Source organism: Leptosomus discolor, chromosome 12 (genome assembly GCF_034619465.1).
Source record: "Leptosomus discolor isolate bLepDis1 chromosome 12, bLepDis1.hap2, whole genome shotgun sequence".
In the NCBI taxonomy this organism is placed as follows: domain Eukaryota; kingdom Metazoa; phylum Chordata; class Aves; order Leptosomiformes; family Leptosomidae; genus Leptosomus; species Leptosomus discolor.
The window spans coordinates 11,100,142-11,111,958 of NC_141402.1; the positions used below are offsets into that span (position 1 = coordinate 11,100,142).

Here is an 11,817-nt window from a genome sequence, read left to right on the forward strand (position 1 = left end):
TATGGTGTGAGTTTCAGGAGTTCTTTTTAAACCCTGCCACGGATCAAATAGGCAAATAGAAGTTTCTTTTGAGTGATGCAGAACTACAAAAAACTTGTCACGGCTTTAACGCCCAAGACCAGCAGAAGCAAGCTAATGCCCTGCCACACCCTGAAGAGCAGCGCTTTTTACTGTTACCCTGCGGGACACGGCAGCACTGCTGTTCCCAAGGCACAGTCTGGGGGGAGGCATCACACCCGGCTCCCTGCAAAAGCAGAAACCTCACGGACACATAAGGACTGGAAGAACTGGGAAATGGAACTACCGCTTCAGGAAAAACAGGCGTATTTCTCACAAAAAGGCTGTACCCAACACACACACAACTCGCGTGTAAGCAAAAAGACCATCTGCTGTAACTCTGTAAAGCTACTGATGGTGAAGGAACCAGAGGGCAGCTCTGAGCTGGCCAGGCAGGAGAGGCTCGGAGAGCACGAACGCAGCTTCAGGCGTAGGGGCAGGCACCCCGGGGCACAGCCCCACGGGCACGCACGCCTGCACACCCACCCCACGGGCACACACTTGTCCCGGGCTGTCCTCACCTGCCCCGCCGCCAGCTCCGGCGGCCCTGGGCCCCCACAGCGCCCCCCGAGCCGAGGCTCAGCTCCCACGGACCCCCCGGCCGCAGCCAGGCCAGGGCACAGGCCCTCGGCCCCGCTGAGCGCGGCCACGCGTGTCTCACCCCCTCCGCACCCGGTCCCTGGCACCCAAAACGTGCGTCCCGAAAGCCCGGCCCAGCCCGGCCCGGCTCAGCTCGGCTCGGCCCAGCCCGCCTCGGCTCAGCCCCGGCACTTCCTGCACAGGCTGCGGCCGAGCGGCGCTGCCGGGGCGGGACGAGCCGGAGGAGGTCCTGCATGCGGCGGGACGAGGGGCAGGCCGCGCCGGGGAAGCGGCCTCGGGCGGCCCGCCACGAAAATGTCACGACATGAGGTTTTCCTAACGCGGCCTCGGCACCCCGGGCGGTCCCGGGGCAGCTCCGCTGGGCTCAAGCTCAGCCGGCGGGGAACGGGAGGCGCGGGAGGCTCCCGGCCTGGTGCTCCTGCGCTGCGGGGGCTGCGAGCCCGGAGGGGCGCAGGGCCGGGTGCGGCGCGGCCAGCCCTCGGTCCGCCGGGAGCCGCGGGGCTCTGCCGCGGCGGGACCTGGGCCGCCCCGCAGGCTGCGGGAGGGCGCCGGCCTTGTGCCCGCAGCGAGGGCCGCGGCGTTCGGCCCAGCGCCGCATCCCGGCCAGGCCCCGCAGCCCTTGGGCCGTGCTCCGCGTCGCTCGGAGGGGCAAAGCCGGGTGGGGAATCCTGGCACCAGCGCTCAGTGCTCACAGAGGAGTCCTGTAAAACAAACTTTATTCGAATAAAGGGGGAGTCCACTGGGCACATCCCGTGGGGTCTCTCGAAGTTGCTGGGATCACAGCCCCCTTTTTATCCTAATTTCTCGGCCACAGAGGACCCTCTCCTGTTCCCCATTGCCTGAGGTACTAGGAAGGCACAGACTTCCTGACCCACCTACTACATAGACTACATTTTTACCCCTTAACATGTACCCCCCTTTGCATCACACATCCTATGTTTCATTATCATGTCATTATGCATCTCCTGGGCAGAGAAGTGAATATTCATAAGCCAATTAAGCCTGCGCACTGTTTCCTAAAGTTAAAAAGTTGACTTCCTTTGACTTTTTCAAGGGAAATTTTTTTATGTTTTTTCTTTTGCGTTATCTTACATAACAGAGCTTTGTAGTCTTGTCCTTGGTTCCTGTTGAGCTTCTCTCATTGCTGAGATATATGGCACCTTTTGTTTTACCAGGCCTGCTGAACAGTGTCGTATATCTGTCAAGATCCCCTTGTCTTAGCCTTGTTACTCACTAAACACACGTCTCCTCTGGATGAACAGCGCCATGTGCTTGCAAAAAACTCCTCCTTATCACTGTTTAGGTCTGGGGTACCTTGTACCAGCCTGGGTAAACAGTGCTATATAGATTTTTGTAGACGCTCCCATACCCCTATCCCAGCGAGCCTCCAGCCGGCACCTCGGGCAGCACTGCCACACCAGTGCCCCGGGAGAGGCGCCCCTGGCCCAAGGCCCAACACAACCCGCACGGTGCCCCGAGGCGCTCCCCTTCCCACAGGGAGGGAACCCCAACGGCCGGCTGCTGCCCGGGAGCGTTGCCTCCGTTAGGGAACGGCGAACCCGGCGGCCCCAGAGCTGCCGGAGCAGCGGAGCGCGCTCTGCCCAGCCCGGGGCTCTCTGGGGCGCAGGGCCCGCCCCGCCTCCTCACAGCCCCGCCGCCGCAGCGCTCCTGCTCTGCCCGTGCCCGCAGCATTGCGGCACGATGTGACACTTTACTCCATTTCCCTCATCCAGGAGGAACTCAAACGGCCCGAGCGCGGACGGGAACCCCGTGACCCCGCCGAGCCTGACATCCGGCCGCCCCCAGCAGGACAGGCCGCCCGCGCCCCGGCGGAGAGTTCTCCTCAGCGGCGAGGGGGGGGCTGCGCTTCCCGGGAGGCCCCACCAAGACAGGGCACAACGGCGGGTGGCGCCGCTCGGATGCCGCAGTCTGGGGGCAAAAACTCCGGAAGACGGAAAATCAGCAGCCGCGGCCTTGTGCTCAGGGGGCCCCCGCGCCTCGGCGCGTGCGTCACGCTCTGCGCAGCGGCCGTCAGCGCAGCGGCGGCGGCAGCTGGAGCAGCAACGCCCGCGGCTCCCCATTGGCCTGTCCGCTCCCCGCCGGCCTGACCCAATGGCAGCGCGCGTTGTTGAGGGGTGATGGGAAGAAGGCGTTGCCGAGGCGCCGCCTCTTCCCTTTCGCCGCCGGGCTGCCATTGCGAGCGCACGTCCCAGGCCTGTCTCCCGTGCCGCCGCCTCCTCCCAAGTAAGCGCGTGGCGGTGCCTTCCCCCCCCCCCCCCCCGCGGGAATGGTCGCTCCCGGCCCACCCGCTCCAGCCCGCGGCCGGTAGCGGGGCTTGGGCCAGACCATTTCGGGGGGGGGGAGATGGCGGCCATGTGCTCTTCCGGCCTGAGCCAGCGGAGGGACGGGGCAGGCTGAGGCGAGCGCCGCGGGCAGGCGGGGAGGAGCGGGGGTGCTCTCCGGGGGGCGAGGAGGTGCCGGACCCTCGGGCAGCAGCGCCCCGGGGCGCAGGGCGGGAGCGCCACGGCTTCGGGGTGTTACTGGGGCGCCGTGCTGGCGGGAGGGCGGTAACGCGGGTCCTGGGTGAAGAGCAGCGCAAGGCGGTTGTGGGCGGGAGGGCGAGGTTCGCTCCCACCGAACGCGTGACCAGGTCGCCAGCGGTGCAGATCCGGGTCTCTCGTTCTGCAGGATGCGCTACGTCGCAGCGTACCTCCTCGCGGTCCTCGGCGGCAACGAGTCTCCCACGTCGAAGGACTTGAAGAAGATTCTCGACAGCGTTGGCATCGAGACGGATGACGAGCGCATGAACAAGGTGGTGGTGCCTCTTGGCTGCGGCGGGCCTGGCCCAGTTGTTCCCTTGCCTTCGGGGTTGCTGCAGCGGCCCCGCGGTTGAGCTGGTCTTGCTCCGCTCAGGCGTTGGCTGAGCGTGACATGTGTGACTTCTGAAACGCTGCTTAACCGATCAGAACTGGGTTTACAACGGTTTTGTCAAGGTCTGGCTTCTGTGTTTAACACCTGGCCTCCGCAAAGATCACTCTCAGTTGCTGCTCACTTGTGACTGTTCAATTTTGGTGGCTACAGAGAAGTATGTGTTGAAAACGAGTTCTGCTCTGATGCAGTGTATAGTTTGCAGTTAATGTTTAATTTTGGCTTTTGGTCAGTGCTGATTCAAAGCCAACGCTTTTGAAGGCCTGATATTCAGTAATAAATTCTTACTTAGTGACTGCAAAGCAGCATTTGATCCTTCCCCAAGAAACATAGGCAAATTAGAGCGTGGACGTTAAAGGTATTCAATAATAATATGTGGGAAGACTTTGGAAATTAATTATCTAAATTTGAGTGTGATATAATAGACTTCCAGCCTTGTGAATTTAAAAATAAATGGCCATGGAGGGAAAAAAAAAAAAAAAACACACAAAAATGGTCTTATCGCCTGCCCTGTGCTTGTATGCAGAGTGTTTCCAGAGAGGTGGAGGGAAAACCAAGTCACTTTCCCAGCTGGAGACACCATTTTTCCATAGGCCCCACAAAACGATGGGTTGACTGAGCTGACAGCATCCTTGTTACGGTTTGGGATGTTGGTGTGAGCTCGTGGTGCTCCTGATGAAATGGCAGGTCTTCTGGATTTGGCTTGTTTGTGCTTGTTTAATACCCTTATAAGTTAGTTGTTTTCTCTGATCCTTCAATATCCGGAAAGCTTCTCTGGAATTTGTTCTGGTCATGATTAATTAATCCTTTTCTATTTGCATTGGCTTTATCTTATGCCAGTGTAAATCTAATGAAGTCTTAAAAACAGCTTCCTTCAGGCTGAAGGAAGCAGCTGGGCACGGTGTGTCACAGCCCACACACCCCCTGTGCACCAGGAGGTGCCTGTTGGAAAGCTCTTGGGGAAAGTCCTTTGGTGACTGGGCAGTGCTCAGCACTGACTCCTGGTAGCAGGGACCCTCCAGTAAGGTCTGTGGCATGGGGTTTTTTTTGGTTTTGTTTTTAAAGTGCTTGCTTGCTTTAGCAAGTTTTGTGTCTTGCTTTCCTCATCCCTGCTTATACAACAACAGCAGCAAAAATGAAGCTGGGACTCCCTGTTCCAGTGCAAGGATAAAAAAGCCAGCTTGGCTGTAGGAGCAGGACCTTGGGGGTTTTGGTCTAGGGCCCAGTGCTTCAGAGCCTCCCAGTGGATATTGGGCAAGATACATTTAACAGTCCCTCAGTGACTAACACACCATTAGTGGGGTTTCCTAACTGGCTTCAGAACATCTGTGTATCTTTCTTTCTGCAAGGTCTTTGGAGTCATGACTTTATTGTAACAGATTTCATGCAGAAGCTTTCACAGGAAAGTAGAAGAGACTTGGCTGAAGTTTTCATTTCAACATCCTGTTCCTTGCACTGAGAAATGAGGCGGGTTGGGGCTGTATAAGCAGCAGGATGGAGGCATTGTACTTGATGATGAATCAGTCCTTGTTTAAATGTAGCTTGTACTCATGCTGTTTTGGAGCTATTAACATTCTAAACTTAATTTACACAGGTCATTAGTGAGCTGAATGGAAAAAACATTGAGGATGTCATTGCTCAGGGTAAGTACAGTCTCCGAGAGCCACAGGTAACTGCCTCTGCTCCTGTGGTGACTTAGACCTGAGCGTGTAGAATTGCTGCCAGCTCCCTGATTATTCATCGGTTTGGCTTTGCACTTGAGGGCTTCCATGCTGGATCTCAGCTGAAGTGACGGAAGTCCAGGTCCATTCTAATTCCCTGCAGGTCAGTGCCAGTACCTGCTGGGATTCGCTTGTGGACCACATTAAACTGGAAAACTTAAGCATGCATGAGCTTACCAGTAGTCTGCTCTGACATAGTTTTCTGGACATGTTTGGAGAAAGAATTAGGTGTCCTTAAGTTCCCCGAGAGACTTTTTCTTTGCATTTACCCACTTGGATGTGCTGATGGTGTAAAACAGGAAGAACGGACTGTTAAATGTGAGTGTCTGTTCACGTTAAGGGTACGGTGACACCCTCTGTGATCAGTACAAGCCTCTCCAGGACACAGCTGTTCTTGAGCTCCCCAAGTCTGGTGTTCCCTTGTCTCTGAGCTAGGACTCTGTAGAAGCCTGTGCTCCTCCCAAAGCTGGAACTTTTAACATAAATTGGATGGGTCATAGGGCTGAAATAAAGCAGAGCCGGGGTAGTGCAAAGGTTTCTAATCCATTAATTTCTACTTTTTTGCAAGCACATAGACACGAGGGAGCTTTTAGGCATATATTTGCTTAAAGGTTGCCTGGTCTTGCCGTTACAAGCAGTAGCTGGGCATTCTATCCGTGTGGTCTGAAGACCAAAGAGAGCCATTGTGCACGTGCTTACAACACACTTACGCTCTCTCTTTCTGTAAGACTTTTTCTTTAAATAAATGGTTTCCTAGAACACACTGACATACATATGAAACATGTTTGTTTACTTGGCTAGCTTGGGAGAGTTTGAAGTAATGGGGAATTACTGAGAAACTGATTCCCAGAAATTGGAATACAGGCAAACATACTGCGTACGTGACCTCTGAATGCCGCGGGAGCCTTGGTATGTGGAAGGCAGATGCCAGAGAACTCACTGGCTTTCCGAAGGGGAGCATAAATCAGCAGTTTGCTAATCTCAAAGGAGGTGCAATAGGGTTCATAGGGTGCTGGAGAATTTGTTTGAAATACTGTACTCTCTGCCATAAATACATCTTCCCCCCCTACACCCCCCTTCTCTCCTGTAAGTGTGATCCAGTCATGCCCTTGCAGTTCTCTGTACTGTTAAAAAATAAAGGGGAGGTGGGGGAGGAAGCCAGTGCTGCCTTTAAGTTATTTTTGAGGTATATTGAAATTGTTGATTTCTGGGCTTTTATGCTGTATTCAGAAAACACAGGTTTTCCATCTGTAAAATTGGATGTGTTTGCCACTATTTTTATATGACAGTTTTGGAAAAAACAACAGGGGACTTTGCGTACAGGAGACAACTTACCAATAATGTGCTGTCAGTGTTCTTGGGATAAGCCTTTGTGAATCTTCAACTCTTTTTTTCACAGAGTAGTTTATATTTTCTTATCAAAGGTGCAGCCTCTTGTTCCTTTCAGCTGATAGTGACAGGTTCAGTCCATGAGACTGTGTGTGTGTTCTGCACTCTCATGTCTCTGCCTTTTCACCTTCCCTCTGTGCTTGCAATGACATTTAAACACCTTCTCTTCTGTCCCACTCAGGGAATGGAAAACTGGCCAGCATGCCGGCCGGGGGAGCTGTGGCAGTCTCTGCTGGAGGGGGCTCCGCCGCTCCTGCTGCGGCCGCTGCCCCTGCTGCCGGTGAGTTTGAGAAGAGGCAGGGTTACAGGCCAGCTCCCTTTCTCTCTGGGAAAATCTTAACAGTTGATTCCAGATTTCAAGGCAGATCACTGTGTGGTTGAAGTGTGAACTGAACAGTTCCCTTTCCTTTGGGGGATCAGATGCATTTGCTCTCTGTCCACCTTAGCATTGGTCTGGCTTGGAACGGAGAATCCAACAGACCTCACTGTGTAAAGCACATCCCTTCAGTGTCTGTGTCCCCCCCGCGTCTGTATTTGGCTGTTGAAAGGGAATGAGATGGACCATGGAGGCTGAAATACCAATGATGTGGAAGCTGGGAATACCAAAACATGGGTCTTGAAAAATCTGTGGTGCAAAAAATGTAAATACTGACTGCTGGCTTGGTCTCTTTTTTTCCTTCAGCTGAGGAGAAGAAAGAAGAGAAGAAGGAGGAATCTGAAGAATCTGACGATGACATGGGATTTGGCCTATTTGATTAATTATTTGTTACAGAAAAGTTATTAAAATTCTTTGTTTTAAATGTTTTTTGAGTTTATTATTACAACCATACAAGTGCTACTGGATTCAGACAGCTCTTCTTAAAATAGCTCTGACAAAGCTTTGGCTTTTATCTCTCTCTGAAACAGGTATGTGAATTTGAGCTGTGGGACTCTGGCTAAGCTTGTGTGAACCTGGATGCTTGTTTTGACACTGCTGTTCCTTCAACAGTATGTGGAAGCTGAATCTGCCCGATGGGAACTTAAGTTCACCTTCCCCGTGCTATTTTGCCATCTCAGTTACTCAGGAAAGAGTCCCAGCTATTCAGCGATGAAAAAGACTATTTTTCAGGATCTGTTTAATCGATTCCAAAACATATGAAACCAAGGGGACAGCAGGTCTGAATTAGTCCAGAAACATAATTTCAGAGCTAGTTATAGTAGTTAGTTTTTATAAATACCTAAAGGCACCAATTTCATTGCTGTGTCAGATTTCCAAGATCTAGGGACAACACCAATAAAATTGTTTCTGCTTGGGTTTCATCTGTACGTTTAATGTAGAATCTGTAACAAAAAGGGATACTGCATCCTGCTCTTCATGGGACACTGAGATCAACGTGAAGGTGCTCTTCTGGGGGTAGCTGAACTATCAGGACATGAATCACCTTGATCTGAATAAAAAAAACTTTTATGAGGAGAATGGTATTTTTAGAGAATTGAAACAGATTTCTGGTGTGCCTAGAAGGTGTCAGCTTCGGAGGACAGTAAAGTTTGCTTTTATAAAGTGTCTTCTGCTAGGAGATGGTTCTGGCAGGCAGCTTGCCCTGACTTCTATAGCGGTTCCTGGCTGTCACCGTAAGTAGGCAGAGTACAAGTAGCACAAGCAGTGTCAAAAAGAGGTGTCCTGGAGCAGACTATACTGTGAAGCTTTTCTAACATAGTTGTCGTGGGGAAAAAAAAAAAAGCACTAGCTGATACAGCTGTGTTGGCTATGAGTCACTGGACAAAGCATGGCAAGTACTTCTGAGAGGAGACATGGGTGAAGTCCAAGTGGGAAAAACTATTTTCTCTCCCTGTGATGTACTGAGAGAAAACACCCGTTACTTCACAGCAGCCAAGGGAGAGCAGCTGGAAGTCACATCCGCAGACCTCGGAATGGCTGTGGTGTAAGCAGCTAACCCTTGCTGCCCTCCCGTGCCTGCTGCAAGGAGGTGACGGGGTGACAGGCCAATACCTTTCGTCTACTTTGCCTCAAGTCCTAGCACGGTGGTCTCTGCAGCAGCAACGGTCTGTTACTCACTAGTTCTCTGGCAGGCTCACAAGGGCTGTGGTTTGGCGCCGGGAGGGGTGCAGGTAGTGTTCCTTTCCTTGCTGATTTCTCCATTCCAGATCACTGAAGAAGAGTGGTTCTTGGATGTCCTTTTACTGAGAGGTAACTCCCCGCCCCCCACGCCCTGCGCCGCAAGAGCAAAGTCACTTTTCCCAGGAAGGACCTGCCCTGTTGCACTGCTCGGCAGGGTTTTCCATGAGCAAAGGAGTTTGTTTCGGTGGCACTGAGCTATTCCATGAGTTTGGCTGTGCCCAGGCCTGTGGGAAGAGGCTGAAACCTGTGGTGCCAGCTGCTGGCTACTGTGATGGGAGGACTGCAGCTACGTCTAGACTAACTTCTTCCCCCTATTCTCTATCTTCTCCCTATGTCCTGTTAGACCTTGAGTAATGGACCTGATCCTGTGCTGGGCGTTCTCTTATCACCTTTAAATTCCTTCCTGAAAGTGCATCATTTTGATATAAACCGTTGCTCAATCTGCTTTGAGAAAGAGGAAGACAGCTCATCTGGTAAGCTGTTCAGAGAAGAAACTTTTGGGAGGCAGCTCTCAGAGAAAGCCCTGAAAAGACAGTATTCATTACACTGCCACAGGGAGCCAGTGTGTTTTATGTAACCGCCCCATAGGTGTTCCTTGTGAAGGTCAGGGGGAAAATCAAGATTTCACACACATTTTACAGAATTTGCTAAAACCTCTGTATGGTGGACATTTCTTCCAAATGCAAAATCAAAGCATTTTAAGCTTTCTTCCTCCCGTACCTATTTATGAAACAGTTGTCACCTGATGGCTTCGTACCTGAGCAGTGACATGCCTGGAAGTCTGTTGCAGACTTGCTTGGTGCTGCCGGTGGAGTTCACCACTCTCTGTTCTGCTGATCTCAGTGAGCTTCAGCTGTGAAGGAGTCAGGATCCCTGCTCCTGCTCTGTGGACACTGTTGAGCATTTTCAATTGTCACTGATGCCTTTTCAGACTTGGCAACAGCGGTGGGATGGATGTGCTGCATTCCGTGATGTTCTCAGAGAAAACTAGTGTCCACCTAGTGGTGGCCTAGAAACAATTTTAGCTAGAACAGGTTTTTCCTGACTTCATAAAGAAAGGCTTAGAGGCATTGAAAGGAAAGGAAAGGGTAGCCTTGTGCCTGGAGATTACACTGGTAACTGATCATTACAAGATTGACGGTAGGGGAGAGTGATTTAGTCGTAGGCTTGATGTTGAAACACGTGAGCTTTCCTCACTGGGACACAAATGCTGCGCCACCTCTAATCAGCTCTGACCAAAAATAATTCCTTACAAACACCATGGGCCAGGGAGAGTGATGTGACATCTTCGCTACTTGGAAAGCAGGAAGGATGTCCTGGACGCTGCTGGAAAGTACTAAGTAATGGCTCCCCGGGGCCGCTGTCAAAATAACTGGTTTCACTCTTACTACTAAGGCCCAATTTTGCAAGCTGGTACGTGGAGGCAGACCTGCTCAGCTCAGTAGGTTTGACTTACATAGGGCAGAGATATCTGTAGCAGCTTTCCTAGAAGGAAAATTCAGTCCCAAGAGGGCAGGACAAAGGGACAGCTCCATTGCCTCAGGGGATGCTCCTCTGAAGCAAGTCCCAACTGTTTGCTGTGGAACTGTCCGACATACACGACCATCACAGGCAAGAAAAAGACATCAAAGTCAGGCTTTCCAGTGATGTCAGCAGCACTCGGGCTGGTCTTCATGACCACTGTCCCAGTCTTGCTGACTACAGGCAACAATACTTAAGTAACATGCTGAAGACACCAGTATAACAGACTGCCTCTTTAAAGCTTCCGTTTAATTCCCATTGGCCACCACCAACCAAGGTCTTACCTGAAAGAAGAGATTGTTTGCTTGTGTATTATTATCTCACGTGTCCTAACTGCTCACCGTTCATGAGACTAGAAAACAAAATGCACGAGAAGCTGTTTCAGTGGCATCACGCGTAAGGGCATGAGGGAACCTGCAGCGTTCTGACAGGGGTTTGATACACATGAAAAGCTGCCATGTGGATCTTGCTGACCCAGCTCATTGCGGGGCTATGAGCAATTGCAGGATTATGGCAGTATTTTCCTAGTGAGGAGAAAGAGATTAGTTTTGGGGGATAAGTTATTTTTGAGTAAAACACAGTTGTTTGGCAGCCCACTAGTGCCAGTACCCAGGCAGCACTCTGCAAGAGATTAATGTTCACATGGCTTATTTCATTAACCTGTTTCAATAGGGCAGCATTAACCTCCTCAAACAGGTAACGTTGAGGGCCAAGGCAGAGTGATGTAAACAACTCAGGATAAGATTGCGGTTGAGAAATCAAGTGAAACTAAGCCCAGCATTGTTGCAGCATTGCTGTTTCTATTTTCCAGATACACTAGGAACCTTAAGGTTTGTGAAATGCTGAAAAAAAGAGGAAGCAGCATCAGCCTGAGAACAAAGCTCTCCTTGTGGTTACAAGTGTTAGGGTGGTATCTGCAAACAAGATTCCGCGCTCAGTTTTGCCACAGATTTCCACTGAAGTCACAGCCTGTTGACTAGTTCTTCTGCAGCACAATCCCTGTTCTATACAATGCAAGATGCAATGTTTTCTTTGGGTTTGGCTACATGGAAATACCTTTCTATGTCACCAGGAGCGTGGGGTGGAAGCGCTATGATTGTCTTGGTGTTAAGGGCCTTCAAGAGGGCCAAGGCTCAGGTGTGCCAACCCTCACCCCTTCAGGTGGAGGAGATGAGGGCTGACAAAGGTTACGCAAAGAGGTAATGGGCAAGGGAGGAAGGAAATTACAAAAGCAAGTAGACGTATGAGAAGAGAAAGAGGGGTGAGTACAGGGCATAAACAGAGAACTTGAAATAAGTGGAGTTAATTCTTTAGGTGCTCCAGGATGGAGCTAATACGTACCAAGGGTAGTTCCTGGCAGCTAGGTGAGCTGGTGGGCTCCAGGGTAGGGCCTGGAAGAAAGATAAGGCTGGGCTCCTGCCCGTCTGATGGAAAGAAAGCACAAAATATTAATGAAAAAGCACTCTGTCTGTAGAGGCTGGA

At 51.6% G+C, this 11,817-nt stretch overlaps 1 protein-coding gene and 1 non-coding gene across 2 annotated transcripts; both read left to right on the forward strand.

Moving 5' to 3' along the window:
- Positions 1–2,821: 2,821 nt before the first annotated feature.
- Positions 2,822–7,499, forward strand: RPLP2 (ribosomal protein lateral stalk subunit P2). Its single transcript, XM_086472041.1, has 5 exons — positions 2,822–2,901; positions 3,346–3,469; positions 5,180–5,228; positions 6,877–6,975; positions 7,378–7,499. The coding sequence occupies exons 2-5, from the start codon at positions 3,347–3,349 to the stop codon at positions 7,452–7,454; spliced, it is 348 nt and encodes a 115-aa protein (XP_086328167.1). The 5' UTR covers positions 2,822–2,901; position 3,346; the 3' UTR covers positions 7,455–7,499.
- Positions 5,387–5,518, forward strand: LOC147414615 (small nucleolar RNA SNORA52). Its single transcript, XR_015183858.1, has one exon. It is a non-coding gene; the product is annotated as a small nucleolar RNA SNORA52 (small nucleolar RNA).
- Positions 7,500–11,817: the final 4,318 nt, after the last annotated feature.